The sequence below is a fragment of the Heptranchias perlo genome, chromosome 2 (genome assembly GCF_035084215.1).
Source record: "Heptranchias perlo isolate sHepPer1 chromosome 2, sHepPer1.hap1, whole genome shotgun sequence".
Taxonomy (NCBI): domain Eukaryota; kingdom Metazoa; phylum Chordata; class Chondrichthyes; order Hexanchiformes; family Hexanchidae; genus Heptranchias; species Heptranchias perlo.
In genome coordinates, this window is record NC_090326.1 from 17318590 (window position 1) to 17345937 (window position 27348).

At 45.2% G+C, this 27348-nt stretch overlaps 1 protein-coding gene and 1 pseudogene across 1 annotated transcript in view; both read right to left on the reverse strand.

The window, feature by feature from the left end:
- The window catches only part of LOC137331831 (bile salt-activated lipase-like), a 36164-nt gene extending 33503 nt beyond the window's left edge, over positions 1-2661 (reverse strand). The window contains exons 1-2 of the mRNA XM_067995747.1: positions 2639-2661; positions 267-456 (exon numbers count right to left, since the gene is read on the reverse strand). Coding sequence (XP_067851848.1) covers positions 267-456; positions 2639-2661 — 213 coding nt within the window. The remainder of the gene's footprint in view (positions 1-266; positions 457-2638) is intronic.
- Positions 2662-2751: 90 nt separating this feature from the next.
- LOC137331847 (neuroligin-4, X-linked-like) lies at positions 2752-27156 on the reverse strand (annotated as a pseudogene).
- Between the last annotated feature and the right edge of the window lie 192 nt (positions 27157-27348).

Here is a 27348-nt window from a genome sequence, read left to right on the forward strand (position 1 = left end):
TGTCAATATATGCAGCTCACCTTAAACACAACACACAGTCACACTAAGCACTCCCTGTAGATGCTTCATTCTTTAATGTGATCAGCCTGCACTTTTTGTGCTAAACATTTTGTAGTCAATTTTTCACACTTCTAGAGATCAGAATTGCTTTCAGCACAATATAACACCGAAAAATCCCTACCTACCTGTTTTAGTTATGCTGCTGTCCTAAGTATCGCAAGAAGCGCATCTGCTTTGAAAATGATTAGAAGTTAACAAAACCTTACCTTTGTGACTGGACATTCTTCAACCTTCAGTAAGCTAGGGATGTGCTGGTTCCAGAAAGTAACCTGTTCGGGCTTCAGGTGTTTCCTTATGTTCAGTTTTGACAGATTGATGTCCAGCTGCAGATACTGGGAGCTTCTCTTGTTGTATTTCGGCCAGACAACTGGTACTTTCATGGGCGAATTTGGATTACTAAAAGTGAGAATGAATAGATTACTTTGCCAAATGTTTGGCATATATGCAAACTATTGTGGTAGTTCTTTCCCATCCAAATGCAACATGTTTTCTAGTGTTTTTGTTTTGTACACAGACTTTAAGGGGATGATTTTAAACCCCAAGAACGGGTGGGTTGGAGGTGGGTGGGAGTTGAAAATAGTCATTTTTTGGGTCGCGACCGCAACCCGGCTTTATTTCCGGGTTTAACATCGGCGCGGAAAAGTACAGGCTTCCCACTGGGAACGCAAAATCTGAAAATTTTGAGGTTGCGACCCAAAAAAACCAACTATTTTCAACTCCCACCCGCCCCCAACTCACCCGTTCTTGGGGTTTAAAATCATCCTCTAAAGGTGGAGAATATGGTGTCTGCTCAATGGGTTGAGATAAAATTGTGAATTGAGAGTTCAATGCTCGAGTTGTTTATGACCATCATTTGAATCCAAAGAGTAGATTGTAGTCTTGGACTCACTCCCTGGTATTTGTTTTCTTTGACATATGGGGTTTGGGGGATTATTTGGGTTCGTTTGGTCTTTATGTGTTGCTACTACCTCTCAACATGAACTATATGTAATGTGGTTTATTGTAAAACAAAAGACTTGTATTTCTATAGTACCTTTCACAACTTCAGAACGTCCCAAAGCGCTTTACAACATCAACAACTTACATTTATTTGGTTCCTTTAATGTAGTAAAACGTCCCAAGGCACTTCACCGGAGCGTATTCAAACTGAATTTTGATGCAAGGCCATGGAGGGATTTGAAAACAAGGATGAGAATTTTAAAATCGAGGCTTGCCGGAGCCAGTGTAGGTCAGCGAGCACAGGGGTGAATGGGACTTGGTGTGAGTTAGGATATGGGCTGCAGAGTTTTGGATGAGCTCAAGTTTACATCCAATGAAGTACATTTGAAGTGTAGTCACTGTTGTAATGTAGGAAACACAGCAGCCAATTTGCACACAGCAAGGTCCCACAAACAGGAGTGATAATGTGGTCATGTTGGTTGAGGGATGAATATTGACCAGGGCACTGGAGAGAACTGCCCTGCTCTTCTTCAAAATAGTGCCATGAGATCTTTTACGTCCACCTGAGAGGGCAGTTGGGGCCTTGGTTTAACGTCTCATCCGAGTGACGGCACCTCCGACAGTGTAGCATTCCCTCAGTGCTACACTGAAGTGTGAGCCTAGAATATGTGCTCAGGTAAGTTATTGAAGGTACAAGGAACAATATGAATTTACATAAATCTTAGGTAATTCGGTTGATTTTAATAAGTATATTTACAAGGCATCATAGAGAACTTTGGGAATGAACTTCTGGAGGGCTCTCCATAGGTTTCTCTAAGGTGTCAGCTGTGGCTCAGTGGTAGCACGCTTGCCTTCTGAGTCAGGAGGTCATAGATTCAAGCCCCACTCCATCGATTTGAGCACATAATTTAGGCTGACTCTTCAGTCTAGCTCTGAGTGCTGTACTGTGATAAATCTGTCTTCTCAGGTAGATTCTGCAAAATGTAGTGTGTAGTTTTTGCAATTGTGTATCGTTTTCTGCCGTTTTGGCTGCATGTCTCAGGAGACCTGTGGTGAGCTGTTGGTAAAGGGTCAGAGTATAGATAAATGTGTCTGTGCTAAAGTAAACGGTACAAGAGCTCTTTTTCTTATGGCAACTTTCAACTGCTGCGATAAATGTTGAAAGGAGTTTTACAATTAGAAATGAATCGAAAAGTGTCCCATCTCCACTTTCTCAACAAACATAACAACAACTTGAAAAATGTAGAAAAATATCCCAAGGTACACAGAAGCCTAAACAGGCAAAAATGGACGTCCAGCCAAAGAAGGAGGGTTGACTAAAAGCTTGGTCAAAGAGGTCCATTATAAGGAGGAGACGGAGGTGGAGAGGCAGGGAATTCTAGACTTTACGTGCCTAACCATTGAAGGCACAGCTGCTGATTGGGAGGGGGTGGGGGAGGGGTGCGGAGGTGCACAAGAGATCAGATTTGGAGGAATGTAGAGCTCTCAGAGGTTTGTAGGGCTTGAGAAGGTTACAGACCCCCACAATCTGACCTGAACAACATTTTCACCAAAATTTATTGACGCTAATAGTCAATGCCAACAAATTCTGGATTACTACAAATAAAGGCTGTCACATGCACTAGTGACAGGCAGGTACCATGTGAATCCATACACGTCCATTATTCTTATTGTACCTTAATTTACAGTAAATAAAATTATTCCGTAAGGAAACAATTTCAAAAGATTTGTTTTAAGCACTTTTAAAATGGCTCAGATCCAACCTCTCATTAGAAATACTAGAAAGTAAGCGAGCTCACAAAGCAAACTCAATCCAAATCTGATGGAGAGAAGTCAGATATGGAAAGTGAAACAGTAAAGGTGATGCTTTAAACTAGAAGTTGCTTGCCTTTTCCACTTTATCTGATGCTAACTTGACATTCAGAAAATGAATTCTCTACTTACCCGGTTTTAGCAAAGTTTGTCCAATAGGACATTATCTGTTGACTCAGGGCAAGCTCTTCCTCTCCTACAAGTGGTCCTCCCATTATTGGAACTCCAAATACAAACACAAGTTCATCTCCATTCCCTGCTCCTACCCACTCAAGGGATGCAGATGCGTTAGGGTGTCTGGTAAAGTAATACATGTAAACATCCTTGTTTGCTTTAGATGTGAAGTCACTTGTCACTACTAACGGTGCTATGAAACCTGCATCGCCAACTACATCTAGTGCTTGTCTCTGCAGATGGAATAAGCTGTTGTTAAGGTCTTTCCAATCTCTGTATTCCCACAATATGGTGTCGGACACCATTGTCACTTTATCTGCCATTACTTGGAGAAAAGACGACATCAAGTTAACAAAGTCAGCTTGGGATTTGATCTTCTTTATTTGTGGCCAAACCAAACTTCCCTCGTGACTGTTAGCCCCTGCCACATAAGAGAATCGTTTGACCAAACTTGCGTTTCTGGAAAGCTCTTGCGGTGGTTTGGGAAGAAATGATCCGTCCACTGTCGGAGCGAATGTAAAATTAAAGTTGTGTAACTTAATGGCACCTTTAATGAGTTCCACTGGTTTCTTTGCCTGCAGACAACTGATGAGACCCGCACTATCCTTAACTGGACAAGATAATATAGAGGCAAGTTTTTTAGCCCAGATGGAAGGATCGTCCAATCTCGTTGCCCAGGGTGCAACAGCAACCCCACTCTGTAAAATTGCTCGTTTAAAGAGTCCTGTGTTGAGAGGTGACAGACATTGTAATCCAACACTAGCACTTCCTGCAGACTGTCCAAATATCACAATAGCCTCTGGATTACCTCCAAAGTTCTTGATGTTGGCCTTTACCCATGTTATTGCAAAGCGTTGATCAAGAAGCCCACTATTACCTACTGCTGCACTGTCTCCTGTGGAAAGAAACCCAAAGACTCCTAATCGGTAGTTGATTGTCACCACAATGACTTGGCCAAAGTCAGCCAGCACATGAGCCTTGTAATTCCCAGAACCAAGGACAAAGGCCCCTCCATGAAGCCACACCATCACTGGCAGCAACTTACTGGTAACAATCTCTCTATAGGGCACATAGATACTTAATTTGAGGCAGTCCTCCTTGCCAGACATTTGACCAGAGACTAGAAGTTCTTGAGGGCACATCGGTCCAAATTTGGTTGCATTCAGGGTATTATTCCATCCAGAATGTGGCTGGGGAGGCTGGAATCGAAGGAAATTCACTGGAGGTGCAGCATAGGGGATCCCAAGATAGCATTCCACACTTCTGTTGTCCCATTGTTCTAATGTCCCACTAATCAAGCCCAGGTTCGTCTGTCTAATGAGTTCAGCAGATGCTATTAACACATAAAAGCCACAAAGAAGAATGAAAACTTCACAACTCATGATGGCAAAATCAGACAGACTAAATCTGTTGAAGCACCTTACTGTCAGTTAAATAGTCCTACTGAATACGACCTTCCCTTATCAGTTAAAACTTTAATCTTTGTAACATGCTGTAGCTCATGTGACACTGTGAGATGCTGGATAATACAGTTATTTTAGAGATTAGATATGCTTGTGGCTTTAATCAATTTACAGGTGAATTGCAAAACACCAAGTCTAAGATTTATATTTTGCAAATACGATGGTTTAGTTTCTCTTAATAGTTCGGAGGCTGGTATAAAACATACAGCAGAGGATGAAGAACAGCAGTTGTCGGGAAAGTTAATGATGGCATCCATTGCAAAGCCTGGTTAAGAAGTGTGCGTGCTATTATTTTAAATGCATATAATCTATCACAGCGGTAACAACATTTTAATTCAATTGAGACTTCCATGGGTTGCAAACAGCGGAAATGCTCTATGAATAGTCTAAATTTAATGTGTCACTTCACCTTTGAACCCTCTCACTGTGAGAAAAAAAGAAAGACTTGCATTTCTATAGCGCCTTTCACGACCTCAGGACGTCCCAAAGCGGTTTACAGCCAATTAAGCCATTTTGAAGTGTAGAAACTGTTATAATGTAGGCAATGTGGCAGCCAATTTGTGCACAGCGGGGTTCCACAGACAGCAATGTGATAATGAGCAGATAATCTGTTTTAGTGATGTTGGTTGAGGAATAAATATTGACTAGAACACCTGGGAAAGCTCCCCTGCCCTTCTTCGAAATAGTGCCATGGGATCTTTTACGTCCACCTGAAAGGGCAGACAGGGCCTCGGTTTTACATCTCAATCGAAAGACGGCACCTAAGTACTGCACTGGAATGTCAGCCTAGATTATGTGCTCAAGTCTCTGGAATGGGACTTGAACCCACAACCTTCTGACTCAAAAGAATGAACTACGCTCCATACCTCTTTGTGTTTTGGAGATGAAATAATGAAATGTCGTGGCCTGATTAAAACAAGTGTAAGCCAGATTTGAGTTAAGAGGAGTTTTACAAATTTATGGCATAGTTGCCAGTAATTAGCAGAAAAGGCAACATTCAATTTTAACCCCACAAGAGCTGTAATGAGAGCTTCTGCAGAAGCACAGTGAAAGGGTTAACACACCGTGCAATGTAACAAAGCTAAAATAAACAAGGTGCTCTCCTTCACAATTTAAAACTAATTTATAATTCCTGATTTAGTTGTACACAGATAGAAACTGATGACTGTGAGAAACATTATCCTTCAATGCTTTGCCTACTCATAAAGTTTCCACTCTTGATAATAGTGTACAATAACATTAATGTGATAACAAACTGAACTCACACCACTTTTAACACCAAAAACAAACCCAGCTCAACTCAATGCCCCACTGGACTTCCATTAACCCTGACCCCAGCCTACACTATCTCCAATCTTTGCCACATAATGGCCCAGAATTTACTGGGAAAATAATGGCAAGTTTAATGTGCTCGCCGTTATGAGTGTGTAAATAACTCAGCAATTTGTGGCGAGGCAGAGATACGCCATGGGGGTCTAAACAGAGTACATAGAGAGAAATTGTTCCCATTGGCAGAAGGGTCAAGAACCAGAGGGCATAGATTTAAGGTGATTGGCAAAAGAACCAAAGGTGACATGAGGAAAACTTTTTTACACAGCGAGTGGTTAGGCAGATTCAATCATGGCCTTCAAAAGGAACTGGATAAGCACTTGAAACAGAAAAATGTGCAGAGCTACGGGGATAGGGCGGGGAAGTGGGACTAGCAGGATTGCTCGTGCATAGAGCCGCCATGGACTCGATGGGCCAAATGGCCTCCTTCTGTGCTGTAACCTTTCTATGATTCTATGAATTACAAATTGCCAAAAATTGCTTTGCAATTTGTGCAGCTCCGCTGTTAGCCTTGTGAAAACGACATCTCGCACTCAACCTCCCCACGCATTTCAAGAAATTGCTGTATTTGCACTGATAAAATAAATTAAACTTGCCGCAGAATGTTGGGGCTGGTACTTAATGATGTAAGGACCCTTTTAACGACAAGATTTATGCTCCTGCAATGCCACTCAACCTCTCCGGTCCAGAAAGGGAACAATTGAAACTGTGGAGTCTCATTCCTGCAGCGAGTAAATTGTTCTTAAAGGTTTTTAAAATTTAAAATTTAAAATTTTTTTCTTACTTTTCCTTTCTGTCTCTTTTTTTTCTCTCTCTCTCTATTAATCCAATCTTTCTTTCCCTCTCTTTATTTCTCTGTTTGTATCTAATTTGACTCTAATTCACCCTATTTCCTTCTCAGTCCTTCTGTTTGTTTCTCAATCCTTAAATCTCAAGGAGCTGCACTGTTGGTCCCGTCGTTCACCAAGGTCCCAGACGCCCCGTTGCCCTCATGGCACCATTATCAGCTTGCACTTCCGGCAATTTGCAGGGCAAATATTTTTCAAGCTGAAGGGTGAGGAAAAAAATCCAACTCACGGGGCACATCGCGAGATGCCCCGCTCCAGCAAATTATTGTTTCACAGGAAATACTTATAAAAAAATCTGGCCTTGACGAAAAGCATAGACGAGGCCTGTCTGAGATTCAAGATGCCCATTATGTAGCCGGCATCTCAGGTTGAGATTCTCAATCAGTTAATGCCCCACCCGACCGAATCACTATCAGCACAACAAATCACCTCACAGCAGACCACAAAGGGATCTTCTGCCCTCATCAAGGAAATCTTTCCTTGATCACATTCAAAACTCGCTGAAAATTGCTGGTGTTTCCTTTAAAAAGAGATAGACTAAATAGAACATCCGGGGAGAAGCTTCCCTCTGCTAATCCAGGCTGACACTCCCAGTGCAGTACTGAGGTAGCACGCTATTTCAAAGAAGAGCAGGGGTATTCTCCCCGATGTCCTGGCCAATATTTATCCCTCAACCAACGCATATCAACTGGTCATGCATCTCATTGCTGTTTGTGGGATCTTGCTGTGCACAAATCGGATGCCAAATTTCCTCACATTGCAACAGTAACTACACTTCAAAAGTACTTTATTGGCTGTGAAGTGCTTTGGGATGTCCTGTGGACATTAAATGTTGTCCAGGGCACTGAGAGAACTCCCCTGCTCTTCTTCAACTGTTTTACATCCAACAGAGAGGGCAGAGGGGGGCCTCAGTTTAATGTCTCATCGGAAAGATGGCGCCTCTGACAGTAAAGCACTCCCGCAGTACTACACTGAAAGGTCAGCCGAGATAATGTGCTCAAGTCCGGGAGTGGGACTTGTCAAAGATTGACTTGATTGCGCTTTATTCTGGCATTGGCAGTAGTTTCTTATCAGTAACACTCAAATGTGCTGATAGAACCTTGCTTAATGCTTCTTTATCAGGTACACTCACAAGGATATTTATTTACTAAGTTGAGCCAAATTTAAACAATTAATGTTAACATATTGCCCTGTAAGGTATCTGAGCAACAGTACTTTTTAAAATCAATATAAAATGGAATATTCCTTTTATTACAGTAGACAATTCATCCCATTGAATGAAAAACAATGCACTAGAGCTCCAGTATTTATTTAACCTGTCACTAATGGTTATGAGCACAGAGGTTGGGAGGGACAGAGAGTGAACATCTAACGGAGTGAATCTCTAACAGAGTGAGGACATTCAACTGGGGATTTGGTGAGTGTGGGAATTAGGTGCAGAGGGGGAAGGAGGTGCTAAGTGATTTAAACAAGGAACTATAGACTAAGACCGAGCGGAGCATAAATGGAACCACGCGAGGAGTCAAAAAGTAACATCACAAGACAAGGAGGAGTGCCGAAGGTGAGTCAGTAAGTGTTTCGTTCATTGGTTAGTGTTTTTAGTGGTTACTGGGGATAAAAGGAGCAGGTGCGGAGACCTGAGAGCAGAAGGAGTGGGACCAGTGACCGAGAGCAGGGCGGGGATATAAAGGAGAGGGACCAGTGAGTGAGAGCAGAGCGGGGATATAAAGGAGAGGGACCGGTGACCGAGAGCAGAGCGGGGATATAAAGGAGAGGGACCAGTGAGCGAGAGCAGAGCGGGGATATAAAGGAGAGGGACCAGTGAGTGAGAGCAGAGCGGAGATATAAAGGAGAGGGACCGGTGACCGAGAGCAGAGCAGGGATATAAAGGAGAGGGACCAGTGACCGAGAGCAGAGCGGGATATAAAGGAGAGGGACCGGTGACCGAGAGCAGAGCGGGGATATAAAGGAGAGGGAGCAGTGACCGAGAGCAGAGCGGGGATATAAAGGAGAGGGACCAGTGACCGAGAGCAGAGTGGGGATATAAAGGAGAGGGAGCAGTGACCGAGAGCAGAGCGGGGATATAAAGGAGAGGGACCAGTGACCGAGAGCAGAGTGGGGATATAAAGGAGAGGGACCAGTGACCGAGAGCAGAGCGGGATATAAAGGAGAGGGACCAGTGACCGAGAGCAGGACGGGGATATAAAGGAGAGGGACCAGTGACCGAGAGCAGAGCGGGGATATAAAGGAGAGGGACCAGTAACCGAGAGCAGAGCGGGGATATAAAGGAGAGGGACCAGTGACCGAGAGCAGAGCGGGGATATAAAGGAGAGGGACCAGTGACCGAGAGCAGAGTGGGGATATAAAGGAGAGGGACCAGTGACCGAGAGCAGAGCGGGATATAAAGGAGAGGGACCAGTGACCGAGAGCAGAGTGGGGATAAAAAGGAGAGGGACCAGTGACCGAGAGCAGGGCGGGGATATAAAGGAGAGGGACCAGTGACCGAGAGCAGAGCGGGGATATAAAGGAGAGGGACCAGTGACCGAGAGCAGAGCGGGGATATAAAGGAGAGGGACCAGTGACCGAGAGCAGAGCGGGGATATAAAGGAGAGGGACCAGTGACCGAGAGCAGTGCGGGGATATAAAGGAGAGGGACCAGTGACCGAGAGCAGAGCGAGGATATAAAGGAGAGGGACCAGTGACCGAGAGCAGAGCGGGATATAAAGGAGAGGGACCAGTGACCGAGAGCAGAGCGGGGATATAAAGGAGAGGGACCAGTGACCGAGAGCAGAGCGGGGATATAAAGGAGAGGGACCAGTGACCGAGAGCAGAACGGGGATGAAAAGGAGAGGGACCAGCGACCGAGAGCAGAGCGGGGATATAAAGGAGAGGGAGCAGTGACCGAGAGCAGAGCGGGGATATAAAGGAGAGGGACCAGTGACCGAGAGCAGAGCGGGGATATAAAGGAGAGGGACCAGTGACCGAGAGCAGAGCGGGGATATAAAGGAGAGGGACCAGTGACCGAGAGCAGAGCGGGGATATAAAGGAGAGGGACCAGTGACCGAGAGCAGAGCGGGGATATAAAGGAGAGGGACCAGTGACCGAGAGCAGAGCGGGATATAAAGGAGAGGGACCAGTGACCGAGAGCAGGACGGGGATATAAAGGAGAGGGACCAGTGACCGAGAGCAGAGCGGGGATATAAAGGAGAGGGACCAGTGACCGAGAGCAGAACGGGGATGAAAAGGAGAGGGACCAGTGACCGAGAGCAGAGCGGGATATAAAGGAGAGGGACCAGTGACCGAGAGCAGAACGGGGATGAAAAGGAGAGGGACCAGTGAGCGAGAGCAGAGCGGGATATAAAGGAGAGGGACCAGTGACCGAGAGCAGAGCGGGATATAAAGGAGAGGGACCAGTGACCGAGAGCAGAACGGGGATGAAAAGGAGAGGGACCAGTGAGCGAGAGCAGGGCGGGAATATAAAGGAGAGGGACCAGTGACCGAGAGCAGAGCGGGATATAAAGGAGAGGGACCAGTGAGTGAGAGCAGAGCGGGGATATAAAGGAGAGGGACCAGTGAGTGAGAGCAGAGCGGGGATATAAAGGAGAGGGACCAGTGACCGAGAGCAGAGCGGGATATAAAGGAGTGGGACCAGTGACCGAGAGCAGAGCGGGGATATAAAGGAGAGGGACCAGTGACCGAGAGCAGAGCGGGATATAAAGGAGAGGGACCAGTGACCGAGAGCAGAACGGGGATGAAAAGGAGAGGGACCAGTGAGCGAGAGCAGAGCGGGGATATAAAGGAGAGGGACCAGTGACCGAGAGCAGAGCGGGAATATAAAGGAGAGGGACCAGTGACCGAGAGCAGAGCGGGATATAAAGGAGAGGGACCAGTGACCGAGAGCAGAGCGGGGATATAAAGGAGAGGGACCAGTGACCGAGAGCAGAGCGGGATATAAAGGAGAGGGACCAGTGACCGAGAGCAGGGCGGGAATATAAAGGAGAGGGACCAGTGACCGAGAGCAGAGCGGGATATAAAGGAGAGGGACCAGTGACTGAGAGCAGAGCGGGATATAAAGGAGAGGGACCAGTGACCGAGAGCAGGGCGGGAATATAAAGGAGAGGGACCAGTGACCGAGAGCAGAGCGGGATATAAAGGAGAGGGACCAGTGACCGAGAGCAGGGCAGGAATATAAAGGAGAGGGACCAGTGACCGAGAGCAGGGCGGGGATATAAAGGAGAGGGACCAGTGACCGAGAGCAGGAAAAATCAGTGAGCAAGTTATTATCTTAAAGGCGAGAAACTTGAAAGTACTGCAGTACAAAGGGATCTGGGGGTCCTAGTGCAAGAAGATCAAAAAGTTAGTATGCAGGTGTAGCAGGTGATCAAGAAGGCCAACGGAATGTTGGCTTTTATTGCTCGGGGGATAGAATATAAAAACAGGGAGATATTGCTGCAGTTATATAAGGTATTGGTGAGACCGCAACTGGAATACTGCATACAGTTTTGGTCTCCATACTTAAGAAACTACATACTTGCTCTCGAGGCAGTACAAAGAAGGTTCACTCGGTTAATCCCGGGGATGAGGGGGCGGACATATGAGGAGAGGTTGAGTAGATTGGGACTCTACTCATTGGAGTTCAGAAGAATGAGAGGCGATCTTATTGAAACATATAAGATTGTGAAGGGGCTTGATCGGGTGGATGCGGTGAGGATGTTCCCAAGGATGGGTGAAACTAGAACTAGGGGGCATAATCTTAGAATAAGGGGCTGCTCTTTCAAAACTGAGATGAGGAGAAACTTCTTCACTCAGAGGGTAGTAGGTCTGTGGAATTTGCTGCCCCAGGAAGCTGTGGAAGCTACATCATTAAATAAATTTAAAGCAGAAATCGACAGTTTCCTCGAAGTAAAGGGAATTAGGGGTTACGGGGAGCGGGCAGGAAATTGGACATGAATTTAGATTTGAGATTAGGATCAGATCAGCCATGATCTTATTGAATGGCGGAGCAGGCTCGAGGGGCCGATTGGCCTACTCCTGCTCCTATTTCTAATGTTCTTATGTTCTTATGAGAGGGTCCAGTGACCGAGAGCAGGGTGAGGATATAAAGGAGAGGGACCAGAGACCGAGAGCAGAGTGGGGATATAAAGGAGAGGGACCAGTGACCGAGAGCAGAGCGGGGATATAAAGGAGAGGGACCAGTGACCGAGAGCAGAGCGGGGATATAAAGGAGAGGGACCAGTGACCGAGAGCAGAGCGGGGATATAAAGGAGAGGGACCAGTGACCGAGAGCAGAGCGGGGATATAAAGGAGAGGGACCAGTGAGCGAGAGCAGAGTGGGGATATAAAGGAGAGGGACTAGTGACCGAGAGCAGGGCGGGGATATAAAGGAGAGGGACCAGTGACCGAGAGCAGAGTGGGGATATAAAGGAGAGGGACCAGTGACCAAGAGCAGGGCGGGGATATAAAGGAGAGGGACCAGTGACCGAGAGCAGGGCTGGGATATAAAGCAGAGGGACCAGTGACCGAGAGCAGGATGGGGATATAAAGGAGAGGGACCAGCGATCGAGAGCAGGGCCGGGATATAAAGGAGAGGGACCAGTGACCGAGAGCAGGGCGGGGATATAAAGGAGAGGGACCAGTGACCGAGAGCAGGGCCGGGATATAAAGGAGAGGGAGCAGTGACTGAGGGCAGGGCGGGGATATAAAGGAGAGGGACCAGTGACCGAGAGCAGAGTGGGGATATAAAGGAGAGGGACCAGTGACCGAGAGCAGAGTGGGGATATAAAGGAGAGGGACCAGTGACCGAGAGCAGAGTGGGGATATAAAGGAGAGGGAGCAGTGACTGAGGGCAGGGCGGGGATATAAAGGAGTGGGACCAGTGACCGAGAGCAGAGTGGGGATATAAAGGAGAGGGACCAGCGACCGAGAGCAGAGTGGGGATATAAAGGAGAGGGACCAGTGACCGAGAGCAGAGTGGGGATATAAAGGAGAGGGAGCAGTGACCGAGAGCAGAGTGGGGATATAAAGGAGAGGGACCAGCGACCGAGAGCAGAGTGGGGATATAAAGGAGAGGGACCAGTGACCGAGAGCAGAGTGGGGATATAAAGGAGAGGGACCAGCGACCGAGAGCAGAGCGGGGATATAAAGGAGTGGGACAGTGACCGATGGCAGAGTGGGGATATAAAGCTGAGATCAACTCGAACACAGTCAGATGTTTAAAAGAGTAACATCGGAGGACAGCAGGTTGTTGACTGGTTGGTGAGTAATACATTTTTTTGCTCTCTGAGCTGGGGGAGTGGTTTAAACTAGGAACTAGGAATCCACCACTTGCTAATACTTTATTAAATTAGTAACTTAAACTGGATAAATTAAGTCATTTTAAAAAAGCTAAAAACAAACCAAATGAATTAATTAAATAAAAACTCATTAAGAAAATATATAAAACAAGGTTAGATATGGATGGCAGTGCATGTGGTGTGCTGTAACTGCAGCATGTGGGAGTTTGTGGAGAGCAGTGTGATCCCAGGCAACCACATCTGCAGTAAGTGTCTGCAATCAAGGAACTTCAGCTCAGAGTTGTTGAGCTGGAGTCCGAGGTGCAGATTTTGCGATGCATCAGGGGAGAGTTAACTGGACACTTTGACCCAGGAGGCAGTCACACCCCTTAGGTTGGGTAGTGGTTTAGATTTGGTTAGTGGTCAGGGACAGGAGGATGTGACTGCGAGTCAGGCAGGTATGGGGACCCATGATGCAGTGATGGACGAGCCTCAGCCTTTGACCTTGTCCAACAAGTACGCGGTATTTGCTACCTGTGTGAATGAGAACAAAGACTGCAGGGAGGATGGGCAAATTGACCACGGCACCGTGATACAGGAGGCCATTCAAGGGGAGGGGGAGCGAAAAGGAATGTGATCGTGGTAGGGGATAGTATAGTCAGGGGTATAGATCCTGTTCTCTGCAGTGCGATCGGCAGTCCCGAAGGTTGTGTTGCTTGCCCGGTGCCAGGGTTAAGGACATCTCCTCGTGCTGGAGAAGAACTTGGAGCATGAGGGGGAGGATCCAGTTGTCGTGGTCCTCGTAGGAACCAATGACATAGGTAGAACCAACTGAGGGAGCTGAGGGAATTTGAGGAGTTAGGGCCCAAATTATAAAGCAGAACCTCAAAGGTAATAATCTCTGGATTACTGCCAGAGCCACGTGCAAATTGGCATAGGGACAAACAGATTAGATAGTTAAATGAGTGGCTGAAAGAGTGGTGTGGGACGAAGGGGTTTCGATTCATGGGGCACTGGCACCAGTACTGGGGAAAGAGGGAGCTGTTCTGTTGGGATGAGCTCCACTTAAACCGGGCTGGGACCAGTGTCCTGGCGAATCGAATAACTAGGGCAGTAGATAGGACTTTGAACTAATAAGAGGGGTTCAGGTAAGGGTAAATTTATAAATCTAAAGAGAAAAGTCCAGGTTGTAGAGCAGTGTAGCGATTTGAGTGAAAACAAGCAGAGTGTGTCAGGAAGGGACAGAGAGTTTAACAAAGGTGATAGGGCATTAGTGACTATGGTCACATCAGGGAAAAATAGTAAAAAGTTAAAATTAAAGGCGCTGTATCTTTTTTTTTATTCGTTCACGGGATGTGGGCGTCGCTGGCGAGGCCAGCATTTATTGCCCATCCCTAATTGCCCTTGAGAAGGTGGTGGTGAGCCGCCTTCTTGAACCGCTGCAGTCTGTGTGGTGACGGTTCTCCCACAGTGCTGTTAGGAAGGGAGTTCCAGGATTTTGACCCAGCGACAATGAAGGAACGGCGATATATTTCCAAGTCGGGATGGTGTGTGACTTGGAGGGGAACGTGCAGCTGGTGTTGTTCCCATGTGCCTGCTGCTCTTGTCCTTCTAGATGGTAGAGGACGCGGGTTTGGGAGGTGCTGTCGAAGAAGCCTTGGTGAGTTGTTGCAGTGCATCCTGTGGATGGTACACACTGCAGCCACTGTGCGCCGGTGGTGAAGGGAGTGAATGTTTAGGGTGGTGGATGGGGTGCCAATCAAGCGGGCTGCTTTATCTTGGATGGTGTCGAGCTTCTTGAGTGTTGTTGGAGCTGCACTCATCCAAGCAAGTGGAGAGTATTCCATCACACTCCTGACTTGTGCCTTGTAGATGTTGGAAATGCTTTGGGGAGTCAGGAGGTGAGTCACTCGTCGCAGAATACCCAGCCTCTGACCTGCTCTTGTAGCCACAGTATTTATATAGCTGGTCCAGTTAAGTTTCTGGTAAATGGTGACCCCCAGGATGTTGATGGTGGGGGATTCGGCGATGGTAATGCCGTTGAATGTCAAGGGGAGGTGGTTAGACTCTCTCTTGTTGGAGATGGTCATTGCCTGGCACTTGTGCTAGATTGTATAAATGCACAAAGCATTCGTAACAAGATAGATGAATTAATGGCACAAATAGAAATAATTGAGTTTGATCTAGTAGCCATTACTGAGTCGCGGTTGCAGGGTGATCAAGGTTGGGAACTAAATATTCCAGGGTACTTGACTTTTAGAAAAGACAGACAAAATGGAAAAGGCAGGGGGGTAGTCCTGATAATAAAGGAAGAGATAAAAACAGTAGTGAAAAAGGATCTTAGCTCAGAAAATCAGGATGTAGAATCAGTATGGGCAGAGCTAAGAAATAACAAGGGGCAGAAAACACTGCTGGGAGTAGTTTATAGGCCTCCTAACAATGGTTATAGTGGTCAACAGAGTATAAATCTGGAAATTAGAGGAGCTTGTAACAAGGGTAATGCAATAATCGTTGGGGACTTCAATCTTCGTATAGACTGGGCAAACCAAATTGGCAAAAGTAGTTTAGAGGACGAGTTCATGGAATGCATTTGAGACAGTTTTCTAGAAAAATATGTTGAGGAAACAACTGGGGAACAAGTTATTTTAGATCTAGTATTGTGTACTGAGACAAGATATAACGAGAGGTAAGCAGCCAACAGAGACCTTATGGGTTGAATTGAGAAATAGGAAAGGATTTAAGACTATAGTGGGAGTTGTGTATAGGACCCCTGGCAGCATCTCTGAAGTGCTAGATTGTATAAATGCAGAGATTAGACAAGCGTGTAAGAAAGGCATAGTGGTCTTAATGGGGGACTTTAACCTTCACATAGATTGGGAAAAGCAGACTAGCAACTGTCAAAAAGGTAGTGAATTTCTTGAGTGTGTCCGGGATAGTTTTCTACAGCAGTATGTCCTAGAGGCAACAAGGGGGCCAGCCATACTAGATTTAGTAATGAGTAATGAACCAGATTTAGTTAACGGCTTAACTGTGCGTGAACATCTATCAATAGCGATCTTAATATGATCGAGTTGAATGTAGTGTTTGAAAGCGAAAAAAGTGAGTCAACTGCTAAGATTCTAGACTTGGGCAAGGCCGACTTCAATGGGATGAGACAGAGACTGTCTACAGTAAACTGGGCAAATCTGTTAATGGGTAAAACGACTGATGATCAGTGGGAGATGTTCAAGGAAACATTTAACGAGATACAGAACTGGTTTATATCCCTGAGGGGCAAGAACTCTACTTGCCAAAAAAATCAGCCACGGACAACTAAAGAGGTAAGGGACAGTAGAAGACGTAAGGAAAGGGCATACAAAAAGGCAAAAAATGGCACAGATCCTGGCGAATGGGAAAGATACAAAGATCAACAAAGGGTCACAAAGCAGAGAATAACAGCTACAAAAAGAGAGTATGAAAAGAAACTTGCAAGGGATATCAAAACCAATACGAAGAACTTTTATAGTTATATTAGGAAAAAGAGGGTGGTCAGGAGCAGTGTTGGCCCCTTAAAAACTGAAAGTGGGGATATTGTTATTGACAATGGGGAAATGGCGGACGTGTTGAACAATTACTTTGCGTCAGTATTTACAGTCGAAAAAGAGGATAGCATGCCGGAAATCCCAAGAAAACCTATATTGAATCGGGGACAGGGACTCGATATAATTAACATAAGTAAAGCAACAGTAATGAAGAAAATAATAGCACTAAAGAGTGACAGATCCCCAGGACCAGATGGTTTCCATCCCAGGGTTTTAAAGGAAGTAGGTGAGCAGATTGCAGATGCCCTAACTATAATCTTTCAAAGTTCTCTAGATTCAGGAACTGTCCCTCCAGATTGGAAAATTGCACATGTCACTCCGCTTTTTAAGAAAGGAGAGGGAAACCAGGGAATTATAGACCAGTTAGCCTAACATCTGTTGTGGGGAAATTGCTGGAGTCTATAATTAAGGATAGGGTGACTGAACACCTCGAGAATTTTCAGTTAAACAGGGAGAGCCAGCATGGATTTGTGAAAGGTAGGTCGTGCCTGACAAACCTGATTGAATTTTTTGAAGAGATGACTAAATTAGTGGACAGGGGAATGTCAATGGATGTTATTTATATGGACTTCCAGAAGGCATTTGATAAGGTCCCACATAAGAGACTGTTAGCTAAGATAGAAGCCCATGGAATCGAGGGAAAAGTACGGACTTGGTTAGGAAATTGGCTGAGCGAAAGGCGACAGAGAGTAGGGATAATGGGTAATTATTCACATTGGCAGGATGTGACTAGTGGAGTCCCGCAGGGATCTGTCTTGGGGCCTCAATTATTCACAATATTTATTAACGACTTAGATGAAGGCATAGAAAGTCTCATATCTAAGTTTGCTGATGACACAAAGATTGGTGGCATTGTAAGCAGTGTAGATGAAAACATAAAATTACAAAGGGATATTGATAGATTAGGTGAATGGGCAAAATTGTGGCAAATGGAATTCAATGTCGACAAATGTGTGGTCATCCACTTTGGATCAAAAAAGGATAGAACAGGGTACTTTCTAAATGGTAAAAAGTTAAAAACTGTGGATGTCCAAAGGGACTTAGGGGTTCAGGTACATAGATCATTGAAGTGTCATGAACAGGTGCAGAAAATAATCAAAATAATCAATAAGGCTAATGGAATGCTGGCCTTTATATCTAGAGGACTAGAGTACAAGGGGGCAGAAGTTATGCTGCAGCTATACAAAACCCTGGTTAGACCGCACCTGGAGTACTGTGAGCAGTTCTGGGCACCGCACCTTCGGAAGGACATATTGGCCTTGGAGGGAGTGCAGCGTAGGTTTACTAGACTGATACCCAGACTTCAAGGGTTAAGTTACGAGGAGAGATTACACAAATTGGGGTTGTATTCTCTAGAGTTTAGAAGGTTAAGGGGTGATCTGATCGAAGTTTATAAGATATTAAGGGGAACGGACAGGGTGGATAGAGAGAAACTATTTCCGCTGGTTGGGGATTCTAGGAGTAGGGGGCACAGTCTAAAAATTAGAGCCCAACCTTTCAGGAGCGAGATTAGAAAACATTTCTACACACAAAGGGTTGTAGAAGTTTGGAACTCTCTTCCACAAACGGCAATTGATACTAGCTCAATTGCTAAATTTAAATGTGAGATAGATAGCTTTTTGGCAACCAAAGGTATTAAGGGATATGGGCCAAAGGCAGGTATATGGAGCTAGATCACAGATCAGCCGTGATCTTATCAAATGGCGGAGCAGGCATGAGGGGCTGAATGGCCTACTCCAGTTCTTATGTTCCTATGTTCCTAAGTAATCTTATAGTTAAGGATCCTCTGAGGCGGAGTGATCATAATATGATAGAATTGCATATTGAGTTTGAAAGTGATGTAGTTAAGTCCGAAGCTAGGGTCTTAAAGTTAAACAAAGCCAATTACATAGGCATGAGGGGCGAGTTGGCAAAGATAGATTGGGAAATTAGATTAAAAGATGTGACAGTTGATAAGTAATGGTGAACATTTAATGAAATATTTCATAATTTTCAATGAATATACATTCCCTTGAGGAATAAAAACTCCACAGGAAAAGTGATCCAACTGTGGCTAACTAGAGAAGTTAAGGATAGTATCAGATTAAAAGGAGAGGTTTACAATGTTGCCAAGAAGTGTAGTAAGCCTGAGGAGTGGGAGGGTTTTAGAAATCAGCAAAGGATGACAAAGAAATTGATAAAAAGGGAGAAAATTGAATATGAGCGTAACCCAGCAAGAAATATAAAAACAGATTGTAAGAGCCTCTACAAGTATGTTAAAAGGAAGAGATTAGCAAAAGTAAACATGGGCCCCTTAGAGGCAGAGACAGGAGAAATTATAATGGGGAATAAGGAAATGGCAGACAGGTTAAACAAATATTTTGTATCTGTCTTCACAGTTGAAGACACAAAAAACGTACTGGAAATAGTGGGGAACCAAGGGTCTAATGAGACTGTGGAACTTAAAGTAATTAGCATTAGTAAAGAACAAGTACTGGAGAAATTAATGGGACTAAAGCCGACAAATCCACTGTACCTGATGGCCTACATCCTAGTGTTTTAAAAGAGGTGGCTGCAGAGATAGTGGATGCATTGGTTTTGATCTTCCAGAATTTCCTAGATTCTGGAACGGTTCCAGTGGATTGGAAAGTAGCAAATGTAACCCCGCTATTCAAGAAAGGAGGAAGAGAGAAAACAGGGAATTACAGGCCAGTTAGCCTGACATCAATATAGGGAAAATGCTAGAATCTATTATTAAGGACATAGTAACAGGGCACTTAGAAAATCATAATATGATTAGGCAGAGTCAACACGGTTTTATGAAAGGAAAATCGTGTTTGACAAATCTATTAGAGTTTTTTGCGTCTTCTACTGTGAAGACAGATACAAAATATTTGTTTAACCTGTCTGCCATTTCCTTATTCCCCATGATAACTTGTCTCTGCCTCTAAGGGACCCACGTTTACTTTCAATAATCTCTTCGTTTTTCCTAGAGTGTTACGAGCAGGGTAGATAAAGGGGAGCCAGTGGATGTAGTATATTTGGATTTTCAAAAGGCATTCGATAAGGTGCCATACAAGAGATTGTTACACAAGATTACGGCTCATGTGATTGGTGGTAATATATTAGCATAGATTGAGGATTGGTTAACGGGCAGAAAACAGAGAGTAGGAATAACGGGTCATTTTCAGGTTGGCAGGCTTTAACTAGTGGGGAGCTGCAAGGATCAGTGCTTGGGCTTTAGCTATTTACAATATACACCAATGACTTAGATGAGGGGACCAAGTATAATGTATCCAAGTTTGTTGACGATACAAAGCTAGGTGGGTAAGTAAGCTGTGAGAGGATGCAAAGAGGCTGCAAAGGGATATAGACAGGTTAAGTGAGTGGGCAAGAAGGTGGCAGATGGAGTGTAATGTGGGGAAACGTGAAATTATCAACTTTGGTAGAAGAATAGAAGAGCAGAATATTTTTTAAAAGGTGAGAGACTAAGAAATCCTAAGAGGGATTTGGGTGTCCTTGTACACAAATCACAGAAAGTTAACATGCAGGTACAGCAAGCAATTAGGAAGGCAAATGGTATGTTAGCCTTTATTGCAAGCGGTTGGAGTATAAGAGTAAGGAGGTCTTGCTGCAATTACATAGGGCTCTGGTGAGACCATACCTGGAGCACTGTGCACAGTTTTGGTCTCCTTACCTAAGGAAGGATATACTTGCCTTAGAGGGGGGTGCATTGACGGTTCACTAGACTGATTCCTGGGATGAGAGGGTTGTCCTATGAGGAGAGATTGAGTAAAATGGGCATATATTCTCTGGAGTTTAGAAGAATGAGAAGTGATCTCATTGAAACGTGTAAAATTCTTAGAGGGCTTGACAGGGTAGATGCCGAGAGGCTGTTTCCCCTGGCTGGAGAGTCTAGAACTAGGGGTCATAGTCTCAGGATAAGGGGTCGTCCATTTAGGACCGAAATGAGGAAAACTTTCTTCACTCAGAGGATTGTGAATCTTTGGAATTCTCTACCCCAGAGGACTTGGAAACTCAGTCATTGAGTATATTCAAAACTGAGATCGATAGATTTTTGGACACTAAGAGAATCAAGGGAAATGGGGAAAATGGAGTTGAGGTAGAAGCTCAGCCATGATCTGATTGAATGGCGGAGCAGGCTCGAGGGGCTGTATAGCCTAATCCTGCTCCTATTTCTTATGTTCTTGTAAGAACCTAAGTGAGGCAAAAACTGTTGGAATCCTGAGATCAGCGCTATGAGAGTGCATTAACCGAGTTAGTACTATTAGCTTTTTCATATTTGTTCTTGGGATGATGTGGGATACACTAACAAGACAGTATTGATTCCCCATCCTCAGTTGCCCTAAAAGTGAACCCCATTGAGTGGGACTGGAGTCACATGTAGGCCAGACCGGGTAGGGATGTTAGGTTCCCTTCCCTGAAGGACATTAGGGGGTAGATTTTGGTCTGGGCCCACTTTTTGAACCGAGGCCCGAGGATTGATGGAAATTGTTCCTTGGGCCTCATCAATATACTCGGGGCGAGCTATCGGCGCTGGTCACGTCTCCACTGGCAGCTCGCCTGAGCGGAGAGACCAATGTCGGGCCACCTGCCTCGTTGGCAGTGACCCTCAGGTGAGTCGTGGGGGGTGGACTGATTGTGGCTCCTGTAGAGTCTGGGGGAGCGCTGCTGCTGAAGAATCCTGAGAGAACCCTTGCCCTCCTCATTGGCAACAAGTGTCGAAAAGGGGGTCCTCAACAAACATTAGACCTGTATTTATATTTAAGGGGCCTAAAGAAATGGGACCCACGAATTTAGCAGTGGGACCAACGTCTGCACAGTTTGGACGCAGCCCGTAACACCACTAAATTGCTATGCTTTGCACCCCTCTTACATCCAGAAAACAGGCAAAATGCATACCAATTTCTACCCCTAGTGAGCCAGTTAGATTTTACAACATTCTGCCAACTTCTACAATAACTTTCTGGTGCCAGCTCCCAAATTACCAGCTTTATTGAATGCAACTTGCTATTGTGGGTTTTGAACTCATAGGCAGCTGGGTTGCTAATCCCGCACCATAACCATTAGACACCGTACCCATTCTGGGAATATTGTGCTGCTAATGTCTGTCCATCAACCGTAGCATCATAGGTTTGAATAACATAGCAAGGAAACGTATCAATGACAATGATCGTGATAATTCTCCAAATGTTACATATACAAAATGTTTCCTTTTATAGTGTGTAAGCATTGTACGAAATGTACTTATCACAAGCGTTGCACCCCTGGAAGTGTTAACTTTGGTTTATGTGTAGACTGTTTCGCAGAAGACCTTATTGTGGTAAAGGTTTGGAACATTAACAATAACAGCTTGCATTTAAAAAACCCCCTCTAACAGAGCAAAACGTCCCAAGGCGCTTCACAGGAGCGTTATCAGACAAAATTTGACATCGAGCCACATAAGGAGATATTTGGGTCAGGTGACCAAAAGCTTGGTCAAAGAGATAGGTTTTAAGGAGCATCTTAAAGGAAGAGAGGTAGAGAGATAGAGGGGTTTAGAGAGGGAATTCCAGAGCTTAGGGCCTAGGCAGCTGAAGGCACAACCATCAATGGTGGGGCAAAGGGAGTGGGGGATGCATTACAAGCCAGAATTGGAGGAACGCAGAGTTCTTGGAGGGTTGTGATTTTGAGAGCCTGTGCCCTTGGAAATGCTCATCTGATAACCTGCTCTTTCTCCTTGACCATTGCTCCATTCTATATGTTGTAACTGTGACTATTATCATTCCCATTAACAACAACTTCACCTCTGGACTAGCTTTAAATCAAAGGGCATTTGGTATTTAGTGAAGTTTTACAACTCAGCACAGTGTGTCCTTGTAGCCACTGACTAAAACCGAGATTGTCTCTACAAGGAAAACAGGGAGAGGATCAGCTATCCTTGTTATCTGTAATGAAATGCAAAACTAGACTATATAGAATGGGTTTATGATTTTGTTACACAAAGGAAATCTTTCGCAACAAAATTGCTTTGAACCCTACAACATAAGCAAAGAATAATGAATACCTGGGAGTGATTGCAAGACAGCAATCTAACTGAGGGGTTCAGATGGGTTAGGGTTATGAAGTTTTGAATCACAAGAATAAAGCCTGAGTAATTTAGAACCATTCCCCAGATACATTTTTCTATTTATATGGCGGGAGGGGTTATTTGATTTTTGATCAATTTTAGTGCTGGCAAATAGCAACTGTCAGGGGGCTCTGTGTGATGAATTCCACACTGGGAAATTAGTAACTCTGAAAACATTACTGCAAGCTTGTCTGAAAGAAACTGGATGTTGTTAATTCACTTGACAGTAGTTTTTGTGCACAATGTGCAATGCTAATTGGCATTAACTGCTGCTGTTGTTTTCATATCTTCACGCTCTTCCCTTAGAGGACAGTGTGAAGTGGAGGAAGGATTTGCGGGCTGATTAACAGTCTAACAGGCCTCTGCATGAACGCTCCTTCCATGGCCATAAACATCTTTATACCAGCCAATAGAAGGAGATATTAGGAGGGTCGAAGCTTGGTCAAAGAGGTGGGTTTTAAGGAGGGTCTTTTCATAGGAACATAGGAACAGGAGTAGGCCATTCATCCCCTCGAGCCTGTTCCACCATTCAATGAGATCACGGCTGATCTGCATCCTAATTCCATTTACCCGTCTTGGCTCCATATCCCTTAATACCCTTGGCTAGCAAAAATCTATCGATCTCAGAATTAAGATTAATAATTGAGCTAGCGTCTACTGCTTTTAGTGGGAGAGAGTTCCACACTTCTACCACCCTTTGAAGAAGTGTTTCCCAACTTCTCTTCTGAATGGCCTGGCTCTGATTTTAAGGTTATGTCCCCTCGTCCTAGACTCCCCCACCAGCGGAAAAAAATTCTCTCTATCTACCCTATCAATTGCATTCAAAATCCTAAAAACCTCCATTATATCACCCCTTAATCTCCCTTTAAAATAGGAGAGGGAGGTGGGAAGGTGGAGGGGCTTAGAGAGGGAATTCCAGACTATGGGGCATTGATAACTGAAGGCATGACCACCAATGGTGGGGCAAAGGGAGTGGGGGATGCAGAAGAGGCAAGAGTTAGGGGATGGTAGAGTTCTTGGAGACATGATAAGATGCTATACAAACAAAGCTCTATCTTGATGTGTGGACTGAAACAGTTAAATTGCTCCTTAGTCTGTGTGCTGCTCTATTCCATGTTGTACCTTTGCTGTCTTAATGCCACCTTGATGTAGGAGTGAGTACTGTGATATGGGCTGGAAGGCAAACATGAACAAATCTGTAGTGTCACCTTCAGTTTATCCTCAACTGGTTATTAATAAGACAAGAAAACTGTCAAAGCTGGGTTTGTAAAGTAACATACATCAAACTAGATTACCTCCCAGAGGAATTCTGGGAGCATGGGCATAATTCAATGAATGCTAATGCACCACATTGCTACGCGTTAACACACACTAGTGGGCACTATACACATACACTAGATGGCAATGTTGTGTCTTCGAGAAACCAACAGTTGCCTTAAAACAAATCTTGTTAATGTTGCATGTTTTAATCGTAGGTATGCCACTGTGTAGACAGTGTTTTCACAGCACTGAACAGGGTTTCACCAATCTCTTATTACCCCCATTTATATTACAGACTTGCTTTGAGCACAGCCTAAAAGTTACAACACGAAAACAGGCCATTCGGCCCAACCAGTCCATGTCGGCGTTTGCCCTCCACATGAGCAAATTGTCCCAATCACATTTCCCCGCCCAGTTCCCAGATCCCTTCATCCCCTTTTCCTTCATCCACTGGTCCAATCTAATCTTCAATGTTGACGTAGTTTCTGCCTCAACCACTAACCCTGGAAGTGAATTCCACAACCTCGCAACTCTCTGTGTGAAGAAGTTTGTCCTGCCCTCTGTTCTAAATCTCTTACATTTAATCTTGTATCGATGGCCCCTGGTTCTTAACCCCTCAACTACTGGAAACAGGCTGCTTGTGTCTGCCCTGTCCCAACCTTTCATAATTAATAAACATTCTACTATAGTAAAGAAAGAAAGAACTTGCATGACCACAGGACATCCCAAAGCTTTTTTACAGCCATTCACCACTGGAGGTCCTGGCAATATCCACCTCTTCCAGTGACTCTTGGTGCCTTTGCAAACACCAAATTGACTTTGCAGCACTTTATATGGAACTCAAGACTCCTGCCCATGATCACACTGTTCTAAATTTGTTCTGCGGGCATTTTTAAAATTCATTCACAGGATGTGGGTGTTGCTGGCAAGGCCGGCATTTATTACCAATCCCTAGTTACCCTTGAGAAGCACTCCCACAGCGCTGTTATTTGTTGTAACAGTTTGATACAACTGAGGGGCCACTTCAGAGTCAACTGCGTTGGTGTGGAATTGGAGTCACATATAGGCCAGACCAGGTAAGAACAGCAGGTTTCCTTTCCTATAGGACATTAGTGAACCAGTTAGGTTTTTACCACAATCACAACAGCTTTATGGTCACTTTTACTGATATCAATCTTTCTAGGTTTTATTTAAACTGAATTCAACTTCTCAAACAGCCATGGTCAGATTTGAACTCATATTTTCTGGATTATTAGTGCAGTAACATAACCACTACACTAGTGTCCCCACAAGGGCAATTGAGATTTGAAAAAAATTGCTCATCAAGATGAGGGCTGTTAATGGGGGGAATTAACACTTCAGCCTTCCTATCTTAGGCATCCAGTATTAGCACCAAGCACACTAAGGTTTGGGATGTAGAGTAAGACTCCTATTGTGTAACAATCTCCAAAGAACACCCCCTACTGCATCCGTGTGACATTTTTTCCATTTCCCACACCAGCCATCCAGTGGCCTCTCTGAGGGACACCGCCAATTAGTGCCAGTTCTGTGCTGATGGTCCAGGCCCACTAGACTGAGACTGCCCCAACCCAGTTCATAAAGGACCCTGAAAACCAGCAGAAAGAGGAGACTTTCACCCCATTGGTCAGGGCTGGATCTGAACCCAGATCCCCAACAATTGAGACTTCAAACCTAAAAGTCAGTTTGCTTTCTTTTTTGCTAAGTTGTTTTGGTATCTTTCCTTTGCTTTATCTCCCACGAGAAGTACCGTTCCTTAGCTGAGAGGGCGGATAGTCATCGTAGGGTTCTGCCGCCAGTGGTCTTCAACCAGACACTGGGAGGGGAGAGGGTCTTTAACTCGGAGCGGGCTTCTGGTAGGAGCAGAGAGAGGCGGAGAGGTTCAGGGAGGGTATTCCAGAGCTTAGGGCCTAAGCAGCTGAAGGTACGGCCGCGAATGGTGGGGCAAAGGGAGTGGGGGATGCACAAGAGGCCAGAGTTGGAGGAACGCAGAGATCTTGGAGGGTTGTAGGGCTGGAGGAGACAAGGCAATGGAGGGATTTGAAAACATTACTGCAGGTCCACTTCCCACTCGGAATGGGGAGGGGGAACGGGGATAGGCCGCAGAGTGATTGATGGCTACTAAAGATCGGGCCGCCATTGTAAGTAAGTGAGGAGGAGAGAGTTTCGGGAGGGTCTCGCAGGACATTGGTGGGGGGGGGGCGGAGGGAGTGCGGGGTGGAGGCCGTGACTTTCCACGTGGGGTGTGCAGGAGCCCTCCTGCCCACCCTGGCCCTACACAGGAAAGTTTTACACTTACCTTGGAGGATCTCTTCTGTCTGCAGACCAGCTGCCGACCTGCTTCAGCCTGGGTTGATTTCCCCACTTAGTCCCTGGTTAAAATAAAATTGGGGTCCTATATCAGCTCCTCCAAAACTCTGCTGCCCGTACCCTGACTCGCACCAAGTCCTGTTTACCCATCACCCCTGTGCTTGCTGATCTACATTGGCTCCTGGTCCAGCAACGTCTCGATTTTAAAATTCTCATCCATGTGTTCAAATCCCTCCATGGCCTCACCCTTTCCTATCTCTGTAACCTCCTCCAGCCCTACAACCCTCCAAGATCTCTGCGTTCCTCCAACTCTGGTCTCTTGTGCATCCCCCACTCCCTTCACTCCACCATTGGCAGTCTTGCCTTCAGCCATCTAGGCCCTAAACTCTGGAATTCCCTCCCTAAACCTCTCCGACTCTCCAGCTCCATTTTAGACGCTCCTTAAAACTTACCTCTTTGATCAAATATTACAGAGGAGATATCAAATATTTGGTCACCTGTCCTAATATCTCCTTATGTGACTCGGTGTCCATTTTTGTCTGATAAGGCTCCTGTGAAGCACCTTGGGATGTTTTACTACATTAAAGGCTCTATATGTAAAGGCAAGGTGTTATTGTTAAAGACGTAATAGAACCCCGATTAGCATAAATTCACGAGGCCCCTGGCCTGCTTTAGCCAGCTGGCACAATCGCCTGCAGGCTAAAATTGGAAAGGATTTCCGGGTTTCTGACGGACGGTTAGGGTTAAAATCGACCCTCAGGAGGTGAGTGAGAGTAGCCCACTGGAGGCCTCTGCTTCCGGCTTTGCCTCCTTCTGCATGGGAAGCTCTTGCATGTCATTCGATGTCACTTCACAGTGGGCGGTTGGGACTGTCAGCTCGCTGTGTAAGAAGTGACTGGTGTAAAACCACATCCCATCAGCCACTGGGACCACACAGTTGAACGACAACATGTTGTCCCGTGGATCTCCTCTGTAATTCATTCTCTCTTTTTTCTCTCTGGAAGAAGTGCTCGATAGTTAATTGCAATGTACAATTTTACAAAAGTTACGACATGTACTCTGAGAATATGTCAAAGAAAGGAAGACTCTTACATTTATGCAGCGCCTTTCAGGACCTCAGGGCATCCCAAAACGCTTCACAGCCAATGAAGTACTTTTGAAGTGCAGTCGCTT